Source organism: Orycteropus afer, unplaced genomic scaffold (assembly GCF_000298275.1).
Source record: "Orycteropus afer afer isolate SDZICR_OR568_19922 unplaced genomic scaffold, OryAfe1.0 scaffold00020, whole genome shotgun sequence".
In the NCBI taxonomy this organism is placed as follows: Eukaryota; Metazoa; Chordata; class Mammalia; order Tubulidentata; family Orycteropodidae; genus Orycteropus; species Orycteropus afer.
The window spans coordinates 2,711,452-2,728,237 of NW_006921607.1; the positions used below are offsets into that span (position 1 = coordinate 2,711,452).

The 16,786-nt window shown below is 43.3% G+C and overlaps 1 protein-coding gene across 1 annotated transcript in view; it reads right to left on the reverse strand.

Moving 5' to 3' along the window:
• TMC2 (transmembrane channel like 2) overlaps positions 1–13,087 on the reverse strand; it is a 175,258-nt gene extending 162,171 nt beyond the window's left edge. Inside the window, exon 1 of the mRNA XM_007934687.2 lies at positions 13,054–13,087. Coding sequence (XP_007932878.2) covers positions 13,054–13,087 — 34 coding nt within the window. The remainder of the gene's footprint in view (positions 1–13,053) is intronic.
• Between the last annotated feature and the right edge of the window lie 3,699 nt (positions 13,088–16,786).

A 16,786-nucleotide genomic window follows, 5' to 3' on the forward strand; every position in this document is an offset into this window, starting at 1 on the left:
TTATTCTCCATGTTTTTATCTTATACTTTGGGTCACTGTGTCCTAGTAAACATTTATTGTTTTACACTCCTTATTCCTGAGAAGACTTCTGTGATTGTTTTAATGACCACCTGTTGTTCTTGAACACATAGAGGAGTAAAACTTTAACTCTGTAGAGAATAAGCTGATTGTATGACTTCCAAGAATACTGATGTAATCACGTACAAACACATAAATAAAGTAGAACAAAGGCATCAGGGGTTGCTCTTGCAGAACATGCAAGGTGTCCACCTGGCCCCCATTCCTCCTTTTAAAAAAATAATAAAGAAAACCATTAATCCTTTCATGTTGCTTCATTTCGTGACCTGTGTGGTTTTGCCGGACACAGCAGGTGAATATTTACACTAGGTAGATACACTCCTTGGAGAGAACAATCATGGAAGAATAGAGGGGCTGTGTATGCCCAGGGACAAAAATCAGGGGGCAGGAGTGCATGGAAGGAAGGACACAGGGAAGAGGTAACTATGGGGAGGAAGTGGGAGGGGAACTATTGCATTGTGGTAAATTGTAGTCAATGTCATGAGACAACGTGCATGTGAACTGCTGTATGGAAAGTGAATTTGCTCTGTAAATCTTCACCCAAATCACACACACACAAAAAAAAAAAAAAAAGAAGAAAAGAAGAAGGCTGAGCACAGTTTAATGGAATTGTAGGGCAACATCAAGATATGAATCATGGGAATTCCAGAAAGAGATGAGAAAGACAAAGGGACAGAAAGAATATTTGAATAAATAATGATAGAAAATTTTCCCAATCTGATGAAGGACCAAACCTAAACCATGACAAAAGAACATGAATCTACAAATCCAAGAAGCTCAAAGAACTCCAAGCAGGATAAACCCAAAAATATCTACACTAAGACACACCAAGTCAGGCTTTCAAAATATAAGAATAAAGAGAAAGTCCAGAAAACAGTGAGAGAGAGAGAGAGAGAGAAGCAAACAGTCACATACAAAGGATCTTCAGTAAGATTAAATGCCAATTTATCCTTAGAAACACTGGAGGCCAGAAGGCAATGGAATTACATATTTAAAGTGCTGAAAGAAAAAACGAACAAACAAATATTCAACCAAGAATACTATACTCAGTGAAATTGCCTGTCAAGAATGAAGGTGAAATTAAAACATTCCAAGAGAAACAGAAACTGAGAGGGCTCATATTCACTAGACATGTCCTGAAAAAATACTAATGTAAGTTTTGCATATGGAAGGGAAAAACACTAGAAAATAATTCAAAGTCATACATAAAAAGAAAGATCCCTAGTAAAAGGAACCAAAAAACTAAAACCAAATGCACTGCCATGGAGTCAGATCTGACTCATAGTGACCCCTTCTTGGGTTTCTGAGGCAGTATTACTACAGACGTAGATTGCCCAACTTTCCTTCCGAGGAGTGGCTGGTGGGATTGAACCGCCAGCCTTCCAGTTAGCAGTCAAATGCCTTAGGCACAGCATATGCTTGATACTTGAAATTGTTTTTTTTCCTTTATGCTTGTAAATGACAAATGTATTTAAAAAAAAAAAAAGCTATAAAGTTATGTTGTGGGAAATATAAAGATATAGTTATATAAGAATACAGGAAATACAAAGACATAATTAGTGATAATAACAAAATGGGTGGGGGAGGAGAATGGCAGTGGTATAGAATTTCTTGAATGTTATTGAAGTTAACATCCTAGGATATTACAAATGCAAGCTGTTAAATGTCACGTTTGTGGTAATTACTGAGAAAAAAAAAAACCATATACAAAAGGAAATGAGAAGAGCAAAAATGGCTCACTACAATAACAAAATACAAAAGCAAACAGTAAAGGAAAAAGACAAAGAAAGCTTAAGACATACAAAAACCAAATAACAAAATGGCAGAAATAAGTAATTTTTTATAGACAATTACAATGAATAGCATTGGAAAGGCAGAGAATGGCAGAATGAATTAAAAAACATGATTCATATGTAATGTTCATTGTCTATGAAAACACTCTTCATCATCATAGAAATTTTGTCCCAAACTTTTCAACTACCTTTGTTGTTTTTGTTTTCCATGCCACAGACATAAACTTCCTTAACAGTTTTGTTATTATAATGAAATATTTCAGTTTTTAAAATTACCAATAAGTGAACTATAGTCATTTTAAGTTTTTGTCATCCATGGACATCCTTTGTTTTGCCTCAATATTTTCTTGAAGACTGAGCTGTAGGCCAGAAGGTTTTTTCTTCAACAAAAGACTATCTCACAACTTTGATTGAAAGGACTCTATTAGATATTGTTAATTTATCAGGTATTGTCAACAGCTAGCACAATATTGAACAGTGAAGGCATTAATTATTGGATTCATGTCCTTCAAATCATCTCAAGTTATAGGAAGAGAGTTCCTATTGGTCATTTCAAGCTGAGTGTTCTTAGGAGCCCTTCTGAACAGCATTTGGATATAGACAGCTTCTACCTAAAGCCCACAGAACAAGACCATAGACTGCCACTCCTAAATCTGCATTTCTTTGGTCTATTCCTTTACCCGCCTTCTATCCACTCTCTGACTTAAGCCTACTTTTAACTATGTTAATTATAAGTCCCTTATTTTCAATATTGTTGTTTGCATCCTTAATTGTTCCTTGGTATGAGTCTAATACCTGGCTATAATTTAGCCATAAATTAACTAAAGTGTACGTGTTCTTTTGGGAACCATCAGTATCCTTGGTTCCAATTTCATAAAAGAAATCAGTTGGTTTCCTGGATAAATAAACTCCACCATTGGGTGATAGAAGTCTAAAACCCCAATAATGTTGTAGGAAGCCCCTGCCTCCACTGAAACAACACTTGGAGACTTTTTGTGGGAGGTAATCTTTGTAACCACTCTTTTACAATAATAGAATTTGAAGAGGGTTTAGGGAACAAGTGGTATATATTTAGAGGCTGTCTCGCTTTCATAGACCTAGAGGGAGACTGACTTAGTTACCTAGTGCTGCTGGACCAAAAGAGAGCATAAATGGGTGGCTTTAAAGAAGAGAAAATTACTATCTCACAGTTTTAGAGGCTAGAAGTTCAAATCAGAGCATGGGCTGTAAGAGATGATCCTTCTTTGTCGGTAGCCTGATGAATTCTTTGGCATTCCTTGGTATCTGTCTTCCCCTCGTGTGTGTGTGTGTGTGTGTGTGTGTGTGTATGTGTGTGTATTCTGCTCCTTTTATGATTCAGAAGTTATTAGGTTTAGGTGCCACTCTATTTTGAATGGTCTAATTAACATAACAAAAGAAAAATCCACTATTTCCAAATAGGATCACATCCACAGGTTCAGGGGCCAAAATTTCAATACGTATTTTGGGGACACACAATTCAATCTATAACAGATATGTTACTACTTTTCTCTTACCTTAGACTTGTATAATGATCTTGATACTACACTGGGCAACTTACTTCTGTAGAGATACCACCTTGGAAACCCAAGGAGGGACTGCTATAAGTCGGATTCGATTCAATGGCAGTAAGTGAGTAAATGCCAAACTATTCTTGATAAGTGGTGCCAAAACATTACAGCATTACTTGACAATCGTACAGGTATATTCTGTCCAACTATAGCTCAGTGGATGACCCCCAATGACTGGTATTGATCTTTGGTAGAGAAACCTATTGGCTTCTATCCACAACTGAATAGGAACTTTATACCTTGACAGATTGATACTTAATTTCAGGATTGTTTCTGACATCACCAAGCATCCAATTTGGCCCATCAGTTTGTCCTCTAGAAAAAAGAGATCAGTAGATAATTTCATTCAAGAAAGAGAGAAAATGAGGTGGATAGATGGGTGGACAGGCTGAACTAGTAGGTATGTTTATGAAGCAGGGAGTGTACCCAAGAACATGTATAGGGTTGTCAGACAATGGTCCTATAAGTTTATATGTATGATTTAAATTCCCAGGTGTATAGTAGAACTGACAAGGGGCAAGGTTGTAGTCACTGCTTGGTCACAGCCAGCTACCCAGAGGGACAGAGTAGTTGAACCTGTGGGCTTGAGACCATAATCACAGGGGACATCAAGCTCAATTGGCATAACATACTACACAAAACATTGTTCCACCTCCTACTTTGGCGAGCAGTGACTGGGATCTTAAAAGCTTGCAAGCTGCCATCTAGATGCAACAATGAGGGTCTCTCTGCATCCAGAGCAAAGAAGAATGAAGAAAACCAAAAATTCATGAAAACAATTAGTTCTAGTGACTGGTACACCATCTGATCTGTAGCCTATATGACTATGAGACCAGAAGAACTAAATGGTGCCCGGCTACCACTGTCAACCACTTGGAAGGGGATCAATGTAGGAGATCCTGGATAGAGAGGGAGAACAATGTGGAACAAAACTCAAAATCATTTGGAGGGAAAAAAAAAGTGTGTGTGTGTGGGGGCAGGTTTGCTGGTCTGATAGAGCCTGGGGGAACCACTGAGACTATGGCCCTTAGCTGCCCTTCAGGTCTGGAATTGAACCCACACCTGTGGTTTCCAGCCAAGCAAAAGACAGGCATATGAGTTGAACATTTACCTGAGGTAGATATACTCCTTGGAGAGCACAATCATGGGAGAAAGAAGGGCTGCTTATGCACAGGGAGACAGTTCAGGGGGAAGGAGTGCATGGAGGGATGGACACAGGGAAGAGGTAACTATGGGGAGGGAGTGGGAGGGGAGCTGTTGCATTGGGGTAAACTGTGGTCAATGACATGAGACAAAGTGTATGTGAACTGCTGTATGAAAAGTGAGTTTGCTCTGAAAATTTTCACCAAAACCAAAAAAAAAAAAAAAAAAAAAAAATGGGCCCTGATTCAAGAACTGCAATCTTATCTACTTTGAGGGAGTTCTGGATTTCTTTCTTCTCTCCTTAGGACTCTTCATTTCATGCTTTGCAAAAGCCTGGATACTATGGTGAGTCCTACATGCTATGAGAAAATAGCAAGTGATTAAACAATGCCACTAAAGCTGTAGGATTCTTCTCCTGAGAAGTTCATCAAATTGGATGGGTGGCCATTTGGAACACAGCTGCTTAGAAATAGTGTGGGCCTCTCAAAGGGGAAACAAAACAAGCCAGTTTCTGTAGAGTCGATTCTGGCTTATGTGACCTCGTTGTGCCGGAGTAGAGCTACACTCCAAAGGGTTTTCATGGCTGTGACCTTTTGGAAACAGGTCACTGGGCCCTTCTTCCCAGGAGTCTCTGGGTAGTTTCAAACCATCAACCTTTTGGTTAGTAGCTCAGTACTTAACTGCTTGCACGACCCAGGGCCTCTTGGGCCACTTGAGGGAAAACGTGTGGTCTTTTAGAAGAAAAATGTTGTGCTTACATCCACGAAGACTTCCATGAAATCCTTCATATTATTAAAACTTACAGATTTAGGAAGTAAACAAAGGAAGAATCAGTAAGTAAGCAAAGAAATCAGAAAATTGGAGAATATGACTAATGATCTCTGTAGCTAAATGAATGCCTTTATGTGGCCTTTTGCCTTGGTTTCTTGTGAAAACAGCTTGGGAGACTTCTTCCCGCTAAACCCTGAAGAGTTACTTTGAATTAGTTTTCTACCCTAGAGGTTTGTTACTTTTGTCCAGGTTGACAGACATGTACTATTTGTCTGGCCCTCCATAAAAAAACAAACTCACTGCCGTGGAGTCAGATCTGACTCATAGTGACCTCTCCTTGAGTTTCTGAGGTGATATCACTACAGAAGTAGATTGCCCAACCTCCCTTCTGAGGAGTGGCTGGTGGGTTTGAATCGCCAGCCTTCTGGTTAGCAGTCAAGTGCCTTAGGCACTACAACACCAGAGCTCCCTGTCTGGCCCTAGGCCTGCTCTATTTTGTGCATCTGGCAAAGATTGGTCAATACACTTATACAAATGAAGTTGCTATAACCCGATATGCAAATGAAGTGTCTGTGGTCTACCAAGAAGGGATTAGACATGACCAAAGCCATGCCTTGAAATTGCCCAAGAGTTTGCTTACATATGCAGCCAACTCACAGACGTTAGCAGACAGAGAAAGGAAAAGAGAGGCAAGAAAACAGAAAAAAAGCAGAGAGAGAGAAGGTGAGGAACCTCCTAAAAGAGCTATAATGCAGGTCAAGGTTCTAACACTGGACAGCAAGAAGCCTGGAAGAGACCTTGCAGTGGAGCTGGTAGCAACAACCTTGAAGGGATCCTGCTGCAGAGCCAGCAGTGACAGGTTTAGAAGTGGCCCTACAGCAGCGTCTATGGTGATAGCAGAAACCTGCCACTAGGAATGCAGCTAAGAGGGCTGAACACAATGGCTAGCCTGCCTATGAGTTGGGTCAGTGAGCAGTGGAGAGAGGCTGATGGCAGAAGGCTGAAGGCAAAGAGGGCTGTCCTAAGGGGTCCAAGAAGAGGTCTGTCCTGAGGGTCCTAAGAGGAGGCCTGTCATCTTCTGGCTGAGAGGAGGCGTGCCCAGCAGAGAGAAGAGCCTGCTTGCTTGCATGGCTGAGAAAAGCTGAGAGAGCTAAGAAGGGACGGAGGTGCTCTCCACTTTGGAGGAGGCTTCCAGACTTTGCCTGCACGCTTCTTGATCCTGATCCCAAGTTGTACCTTGCTACTTTTTTAATAGACCACTCAACTCTAAGTATGGTATGATGGTTAAGATTGTGTGTCAACTTGGCTAGGCCATGGTTCTCAGGGTATTGGCAGTTATGAGGTAGTCATCCCCCATGATGAAATTTGATACAGTGTAATCACTTCCAAGATGAGATCTGCTGTGAGCAGCCAATCAGTTGAAAGGGAGTTTCCTTAGGGTGTGGCCTACATCCAATGTATGTGGACTTTCTGGCAAAGCTCTCTGGCTTTTTGCTCAGTCTGGATCCTGCAGTTGGCTCATCATCTCACCTCAAATTCTTTGGATTTGAACTGGCAGCTATATTGCCTGCCAACCTTGGGACTGTTTCCTGTGTAGCCTATGAAGAAGCAGCCTTCCATTTTACCTGCCAATCTTGGATTCATCAGCCTCTGCCGCCAGCAGCCTTCTGTATTGCCTACCAATTTTGGCTTCATCAGCCCCTGTAGCTACATGAGTCAGGAAAAGCCTCCAGTCTGATGTCTGACCCATGGACTTAGGAGGACTAGCCAGCTTCTACAATAGTATGAGCCATTTCCTTGAGATAAATCAATTATCTCTTTTTAACCATAGTGCCACCAGAGCTCCTCTTTAAGCCACCCAAACTCACAAAAACCAAACTCACTGTCATCGAGTTGATTCCAAACTCACAGTGACCTCCATTAGGTTTCCAAGGCTGTAAATCTTTACAGAAGCAGAGTGCCTCACCTTTCATCCACAGAGTGGCTGGTGGGTTTAAACCATCAACCCTTTAGTTATCAGCCAAATGACTTAACCACTACACCAACAAAAGACCAAACCAAACTCACTGCCATTGAGTCAGTGACGACTCAGAGTGACTCCATTGGGTTTCCAAGGCTGTAAATCTTTACAGAAGCAGAGTGCCTCACCTTTCATCCACAGAGTGGCTGGTGGGTTTAAACCATCAACCCTTTAGTTATCAGCCAAATGACTTAACCACTACACCAACAAAAGACCAAACCAAACTCACTGCCATTGAGTCAGTGACGACTCAGAGTGACTCCATTGGGTTTCCAAGGCAGTAAATCTTTACAGAAGTAGATTGCCCTGTCTTCCTTCCATGGAGCAGCTAGTGGGTTTGAACTGCCAACCTTCTGGTTAGTAGTCACATGCCTTAGGCACTGTGTCACTAGAGCTCCTTAAGCAAGTCCTCCTTTTAAGCCACCAGTTTGTGGTAATTTGTTACGGCAGCTCCGGGAAACTAACACAAGGAGTTTGCCCATGGGGAGCTTGGTTGGAATCTGAAGGATGGGGTTGGACCATACTTTGTAAAGTGAGGTCTGCATCAAAGGACCGTGCTAGCAACATGTAAGAGGCAAGAAGAAGCATCAAGCATGGGTCTGACTCCACTATTAACAATCTCCATGTCATTGGGACTACATGTCCTGGGCTGTAAAATGAGCCTCCTAGAACAGTGTTGCCCTTCTCAAACGATTACTGCAATTACTGCAGGGCCTGATCAGATAGCCAGTGTACATGCATGGAAAAGTGGCGAGTACTACTTACAAATTCAAAGATAGTTGTATGTGTGACAGGTTAGGTTTTCTTTATCCACTCCTGCCCCAACACCTTTCTCCTCCTCAACTCTTTAGGAAAAGGGTCTTTGGTAAAATTAAGTAGAGAAAGACCATGTTAGTATAAATAATAACTCATCCAATTTAGGAAGCTGGTCAGTATTAACCAGTGAGAGATGGGTTCATCCTGTAGATACTTCCCCCCAGGGTTTTAAAGACTTCAGCCTCCCTTGGAGGGAAGATGGAGCCAGAAACAATTATCACTACAGCTGTGAGCCCTTGAGAGCTTCTCCACAACTGAGCCAGACTCGGGGAAGGATGTTGTTGTTGTTATGTGCCATCGAGTCGGATCCAACTCATAGCGACCCCTCCTTGGGTTTCCGAGGCAGTATCACTACAGAAGTAGATTGCCCAAGCTAAAATATTGAATGAAGCAAAAAGGGACTCGTGGACCCCCATCTAAGACTGGGCCTATATTGTTTGAGAAGACTGGATAAGAAGTCAATAGCTCTTTGCATCATCTTCTGAACTTGCTATGTCTTCAATCAGGTAATAAAATATGTTTCTTTTTGGTAACAAACCATACTATGCATTCCTCAAAGCATTGCAGATAGACTTGGAGGTGTATAATTTTTTTTTCCAAGCTGTAATTGCTGTTATAATGTCATTTCCCAACTAAACATAATTCATGTGGAATGTGGAAAACAAGCCAGAATTTGTTCTTCAGCCTTCCCCCAGCCTCTTCTACACAGAAAACAAGCTGCTTTTGCATCTGTTTTCTTTCACAGTCAGTCTTCAATGGGCTCCTACACCATGCATAATTGAGGAGCCAGAAAGGCAGCTGTCGCACTAGGAAGACCTCCAAGTAGTGGGTACAGACTAAAACATAATGGGCCTCCTCATGCTTAGGTACCTGACTCAAATTGGAGAATTCAGAGGACAAAATAGGCGGAGGAGAAACTGGAAGGGCCAGCGGGCCAGCTTGCCCCTCACTCGGTCATCTTGACAGTTAACTGCATTTACTAAATGAGACAGGAGGAAGATTTCTGACTTAACTAATCAAATTGTAATTTTTTTTTTTAAAAAGAACTTTGTATTCTCAGACATTTCTTTTTTCCTCCCAGTGAGGATGGCGCAGGACCTGGCAGTGTTTCATTCTGTTGTATTATATGTAGGGTCACTATGAGTTGGAAGCGACTTGACACCACCTAAAAACAACAATATAAGCTGAAGGACTAAGATATCAGATCTCAGATGTGGCTCTAGAGGAGATTTTAAATGGAAATCTTGTTTCTTTCTTTTTTAAAAAATGTTATTCTTGTAGAATATATTTATTTCAAAATGTTTGCCATTTTACCTACTTTTAAGCAACAAATCAGTGATATATTTGTCATGATGTGTAACCATCACCATATCCATTTCCAAATGTTTTTCGTCACTCCAAACAGAAACTTGGAGTCTCTGGGTGGTGCAGACGGTTAAGGTTCTAAGCTGATAACCAAAGGTTGGAGGTTCAAGTCTGCTCAGACACACCTCAGAAGAAAGGCCTGGTGATCTATTTCTGAAAAAAAAATCAGTGACTGAAAACACTAGGGATAACAGCTCTGTTCTGACACATGAGATTGTCATGAATTGGGATCAACTTGACAGCAACTGTTTTTCTGGGTTTCTTCTTCTTCATCATTATCTTTTAAAAGAAACTCAGTACTCATTAAGCAATAACTTCCCATTTCACCATTTTCCCCATCCTTAAATGGAAATCTTGATGTAACTGAGTTTCCATTAATGTAATGGATTTCCAACATTTAACTTAATTGTATCCGTTGGCCCTTTGGATCCCTGAAGTGAAAATCCTGACCCATTTTCCAGCTACCTTTTTTTCTTCAGAAAGGAAGAACAAGTGTATGTGCATACTTCAGTAAGAAAAAGTTTACATTTGGGGCAAAATGATCTTAACTGTCAGTCCTGCTCAGGGGCTATTTGCCTGGCTAGAGGTCACTCTTACAAGGCTCAGCAGCTTCAGCTGGGCAGAGGGGAATCAGGCTGGGTGTGGTAGGGACAGCAACTAGAGAACAAGGGCAAGGGAATGTGGAAAACCCAATGGGGGCCTCCACAGTCCTCTGTCACCAAAGGAGCCTGAGGAAGGCTTTCTCATCTGTTCACTTGGCACAGCACACTTTCCTCACTCTTTCCCATGTCTGAGCAAGGTAAGGAGTGGCTAGCAGCTCTGGTAGCGTAGTGCCTAAGGCATTTGACTGCTAACCAGAAGGCTGGCAGATCAAACCCACCAGCCACTCCTCGGAAGGAAGGTTGGGCAATCTACATCCGTAGAGATGTAGAGATACTGCCTCGGAAACCCAAGGAGGGGTCGCTATGAGTTGGGTCTGACTCAACAGCACATAACAACAACAACAACAGGGAAGGCAGGTGGAGTGGGGAAGAGGGACAGTGGCCCAGGGGTAGCTCAGGGTTGGACAGTCAAGGGTACAGGACACAGTGTTTGGGTGCTGATGAAGCCATAGTCCTTCCCTCCTGCAGAGTCCTAGCTCCTTGGGGCCTCTTGTCTGTGGATCTCTCCCTTTGTCTTGGGGCTGCCTTGCCAAGGACTTGGGTTCCCAACAAAGAGGAAGCAGCAAGTGGCAGGAGAGAAAGAGGTTGGCAAAGCAGGCTGCTGGGATGGACCCTGAGGCCAGCTCTTCCACGTCCCACATGTCAGGGTGGTCACCTGGATGAGCCCCTTCCCCTCAGAATGGAGAGGGGGTTCTCTTCTATCTCCCATGAATCTATCACTCCCTGGGATTCTGCTTCCTTCTCTTTAAGTGAGGTGGGGACCAGGCCCTTCCTGATATGTGAGAGAATGGGATCATAACATAACACATTTCATAACACGAAGCCTAGCCAGTGGGTATGGCTTCCGCCCTCCCTCATCGCAGCTGAAGTTCTTTCCTACCTCTCCAGCTTCTTCTGGGGCATGTGCCCCACCCCCACCCTGCCCAGCTGAGGTAAAGCCCTCACTAGCTTGCAGAAGAGCTGTGGCCACATTCCCAATAAAGGTGACCAACATCAATTGAACCCACACCTATGGTTTCCTGCCAAACAAAATATAGGCTTGTGAGTTAAACGCTTACCTCAAGTAGATACACGCCTTGGAGAGAATAATCATGGGAGAAAGAAGGGCTGCTTATGCACAGGAAGAGCTCAGGGGGCAGGAGTGCATGGAGGGATGGACACAGGGAAGAGGTAACTATGGGGAGGAAGTGGGAGGGGAGCTGTTGTATTGTGGTAAACTGGTCAATGTCATGAGACAAAGTATACGTGAACTGCTGTATGGAAAGTGAATTTGTTCTGTAAATCTTCACCCATATCACAATAAAACAAAACAAAACAAAAAAAAGGTGACCAAGGTCTCACTATTTCTGGTTGTTTGGGGAGGTTAAGAATATGTCCTCTGGAGTCAGGTGTCCTGACTGTGAGTCCTGCCTGGAGCACACCTCCCTGGCCCACAGTCTGGGAATGTTCTCTGCTTCTCAGGGCTCAACTCAAAGTGTCGCTGATCTGGGAGCCTTCCCTGATGCCCAGGACTGAACCTAGGCCTCCTGTAGCACCACTGTGGGCTCTATCCCCTCCTCAGTTAAACTGCCTCTCTCTCAGGAGGATCAATGCACTGTGTTGAATGAGAAGGCAAGAGGGAGGAAGAGAGGAAGGAAAGAGTAAGATGAAAGAGAAGCACTGAATGGGTGGCAGGCTGCCAGGCTGGACCAGGGAGAGGAGGTGCTACAAGCTCCCAGGAATCCATTACTCCATCTTACCTGTGCCTGGAGAGCAGCTCCTAGTCTGCCTTCTTGCTCCACCCCGCACTGTGAGAGAAGGAAGCAGGGATAAGTGCTGATTCCTGGAATATCCATCTCCCTGCACCACCCTCGTTACCCTGCAGGACTCCTCAGTGGTCTCAACTGCAATCTGGCTCTGAATATTTGACTCAACTGGCTGTAGAGCCCCCAGCATATGAGATTTCTCTGACACCCTGGAAAAGTCATCAGGTTAAAACATCCCACAACCCCCTGCCCCAGACAAACAGACCAAAACAAACAAACCAAAACAAACAAAGAAAAAAACCGACAAGTTACTGCGGAGTCGATTTTGACTCTTGGCGACCCCATGTGTTTCAGAGTGTAGCTGTGTGCTCCATAGGGGTTTTAATAACTATGATCTTTCAGAAGTAGACCATCATGCCTTTTTCTGAGGCACCTCTGGGTGAGTCCCAACTGCCAACCTTTCAGTTAGTAGCCAAGCACCTAATTGTTTATACCATCTAGGGTCACAGACAGATATTCGAGGGGGTTGCTAGGGCAAAGGAACTCTAAGCAAGACAATCCAAACCCACTGCCATCGAGTCAATTCTGACTCATAGCAACCCCCATTGGGTTTCTGAGGTGGTAAATCTTTAAGGAAATAGATTGCCCTGTCTTCCTTTTGCAGAATAGCTGGTGGGTTTGAACCACCAGCCTTCTGGTTAGCAGTCAAATGCCTTAATCACCGTGCCACCAGAGCTCCCTAAACAAGACAACAGGAGGCAGAAAGACCCAGGGCTCTGAGAAATAAGCACCACGTGGCCGCCCTTGCTCTTTGTTAACACAGGCACCATGCATAGACTTACTGCTCTTGTTTTAATCCCTTCAATAGCCATGCAAAAAAGTGACTATCTTCAGCGCCTGGATGGAGCAGGGAGAGGTTGAATCAACAGACTGGGGTCACACAGAGCAAGTGTTAGACCCTGGATCCAAAGCCAGTCCTTGTGACTTGAAAAATTCCATCTACTTCCCCATGCCCAGCAGCTGCTGAGGCCCCTGCAGGTGGTCCCCAAGGAGATGAGGATGTGGACTCACCTTCCCCCTCCAGGACCTTCATCTGGGTGCTCATGGCGTGCGGGGCTCGCCTCCCCACATGGGCTCACACAGCCGGCTCCTCTGTGCACACCTCCAGCCCCGTGTGCTCTCCTGCCCTCATGACAGTAGGCCCCCTTCCTGGGCCCCAGGGCAGCCAGGGCTCCCTGGACTGTTTGAGATTGAATGTTGTGGTGGGTGAAGTTTGAGAGAGAGTCAGGGAAGGAAGGTAGTGAGTTCCTGGCCCAGCAATCCGGCTGCACACTCCTCCGGTCAGGTTTCCTGCAAAGAGGCTGTGTGGACTCATGTTTCAGGCATCATTTAAACATGAAGAGGCCCTGGAGGGGCCAGGAGCTCTGGCTCTTCTCAGGGCAATGATGACTTTTGCACTTGGCCCAGGGGAGGTGTGAGGAGTGACCAGGGCCACAGCCCTTCCCTATTACAGCCTTGAGTCTCAGCTTGGGACACAGCACTAGGGGTATTTTAGATGGCATCAGTCAGAGAAACAGAACTATAGGAGATACATATCTATATTATAAAAGCAACCAAACCTATTGCCTTTGAGTCAGTTCCAACTCATGGCAACCCATATGTGTTGGAGTAGAACTGCTCCACAGGGCTTTCTTGGCTGTAATGTAAAGGCCTTTCTTCTATGGAGCCACTGGGTGGGTTTGAACCACCACTGGAATTACATGCTCATGGAGCATCATACAAGCTGCATGTGAATAGGATCACACTGGATGCATCTCCTCACTCAGGCACATGCTCCGTTGTCCTATCAGACTTCACTTATAAAACATAACTTCAAAGATAAAATAATTCAAAATTTCAAGATAGTTATGATGTTGTTGTTGTTGTTAGGTGCCGTTGAGTCAATTCTGACTTATAGAGACCCCATGTACGACAGAATGAAACACTGTCCTGTCCTCTGCCATCCTCACAATCCTGGCTATGCTTGAGCCCATCATTGCAGCCACTAAGTCAATTCATTTCATTGAGAGTCTTCCTCTTTTTCTCTGACCCTCCACTTTACCGAGCATGATATCTTCCAGGGACTGGTCTCTTCTGACCACATGACCAAAGTAGGTGAGACAAAGTTTGGCCATTCTCACTTCTAAGGAGCATTCTGGCTGCACTTCTTCCAGGACAGATTTGCTCATTCTTCTGGCAGTCTTCCGTATTTTCAGTATTCTTCACCAACACTACAGTTCAAAGGCATCAATTCCTCTTTGGTTTTCCTTATGCATTGTCCAGCTTTCACATGCATATGAGGTGATTGAAAATATCATGGTTTGGGTTAGGCACATCTTAGTGACATTTTTGCTCTTCAACACTTTAAAGAGGTCTTTTGCAGCAGATTTACCTAGTACAATCGGACCTGACTCATAGTGACCCCTCCTTGGGTTTCCAAGGCAGTATCACTACGGAAGTAGATTGCTCAACCTTCCTTCTGAGAAGTGGCTGGTGGGTTTGAACTGCCAGCCTTCTGGTTAGCAGTCAAGTGCCTTAGGCACTACGCTACCAGAGCTCCTAACTAGTACAATATAATGTCTGATTTCTTGACTGCTGCTTCCATTGGTGTTGATTGTGGATCCAAGTAATTTGAAATCTTTGACAACTTCAATCTTTTCTCCATTTATCATGATGTTGCTTGCTGGTCCAATAGTGAGGATTTTTGTTCTCTTTATGTTGAGGTGTAATCCATACTGCAGACTGTAGTCTTTGATCTTCATCAGTAAGTGCTTCAAGTTGTCTTCACTCTCAGCAAGCAAAGTTGTGTTATCTTCATATCGCAGGTCTTCTTCCAATCCTGATGCTGCTTTCTTCTTCATATAGTCCAGTTTCTTGGGTTATTTGCTCAGCATACAGATTGAATAAGTATGGTGAAAAGATACAATCCTGATGCATGCCCTTCTTGACTTTAAACTATTCAGTATTCCCTTGTTTTATTCAAATGACAGCCTCTTAGTCTATGGACAGGTACATCATGAGCACAATCATGTGTTCTGGAATTCCCATTCTTCGCAATGTTATCTATAATTTGTTATGATCTACACAGTTGAATGCCTTTGCATCATCAATAAAACACAAGTAAACATCTTTCTATGAGCTCTGGTGGTGTAGTACCTAAGGCAATTGACTGCTAACCAGAAGACTGGCATTTAAACCCACCAGCCACTGCTGGGAAGAAGACTGGGCAATCTACTTCCATAGAGATACTGCCTTGGAAACCCAAGGATGGGTCGCTATGAGTTAGATCTGACTCAACGACAGTGAGTTTGGGTGTTTTTTGTTTTTTTTTGAAACATCTTTCTGGTATTCTTTGCTTTCATCTAATATCCATTTGACATCAGCAATGATATCCCTTGTTCCACATCCTCTTCTAAATCCAGCTGGCATTTCTGGAAGTTCCCTGTCAATATACTCCTGCAACTGGATTTGGATTATCCTCAGCAAAATTTTACTTGCATGTGATTTTAATAATATTGTTCGATAATTACACATTCTGTTGGATCATCTTTCTTTGGAATGGGCACAAATATGAATCTCTTCTGGTCAGTTGGCCAGGTAGTGGTCTTTCCAAATATCCTGGCATAGATCCATCACAGAGCAGTAACCATTTGTTGAAACATTTCAGTGGGTATTCTGTCACTTCCTGGAGTCCTTTTTTTTTTTTTTCCGATTCCTTCAGTGCAGCTTGGAGTCCTTCCTTCGATACCATTCAGTACCTCCTTTGATACCAATCAAACCAATTATTTTTGGTACAATGACTCTGTGTATTCCTTCCATCTTCTTCTGATGGTTTCTGCATCATTCAATATTTTGCCCATAGAATCTTTTAACACTGCAACTTGAGAACTTCCAGCAGGGTGGTAGAACAGGCAGGCAAGCTACATAGACTCTCTGCAACAAAGAAATGAGAAACCAGTTGAAACCAATACAGAAGACAATGTTGGAACCCTGAGCTTTGAAGGGAAAGATAAAGAAATGGATTAAATACCAACAAGTAGATGAACCTGAATTAAAACAGTGAGGAAGGAGACAAAAGGAGCTGTAGACTGCCACCTGTCCTGAAAGCTCAGCCATTTTGAATATTTGCAAGCGGCTTCCTGGTAGCAACCTAGGAATTGGCTCTGCTCACTAAGGACTACATGGGCAAGGACTATACTGGTGTCTGACAACCAGAAAGGACAGTAGCAAAGAAGGAGACAAACAGAGCTGTGGACTGCCAGCTGTCTTGAGGGTGCAGCCATTTTGAATATTTGTAAGTGGTGTGGCCATTTTGAATATATGCAAGTTGCATTCTGACTTGGACAACAACCTAAGAATAGTCTCCACTTGCCAACGACAGCACAGGCAACCACACTGGAGGCTGACAACTAGAAAGGTGCAATATGCCAATTGTTACTCTTATATCCCACACCTTCTTAGTAAACAAAGGTGTGGCTATCCCTCACCTCCACCACTTTCTTGACCAGCAGGAATTCCATCCCAGTCTGTGCCCTGGCAGAGCCTGAGTGCCCTGCCCCGCTCCTCACAGTTTTGTTTATTTTTAAATTATCCTCTTTTTCTTCCTTTTTACTTATTTATTTATTCTCTTTCCCTTCCCTGGTTCTTGTCCGTCCCCTCTTCCCCCTTTCCTCATTCTTTTCTTTTTTCTTTCTTCTTTTGGTTCTCCCTAGCCCTTGTTTTTCCTTTTGCAGTTCTCCCATTTTTTTTTCTTTACTATTCTTTT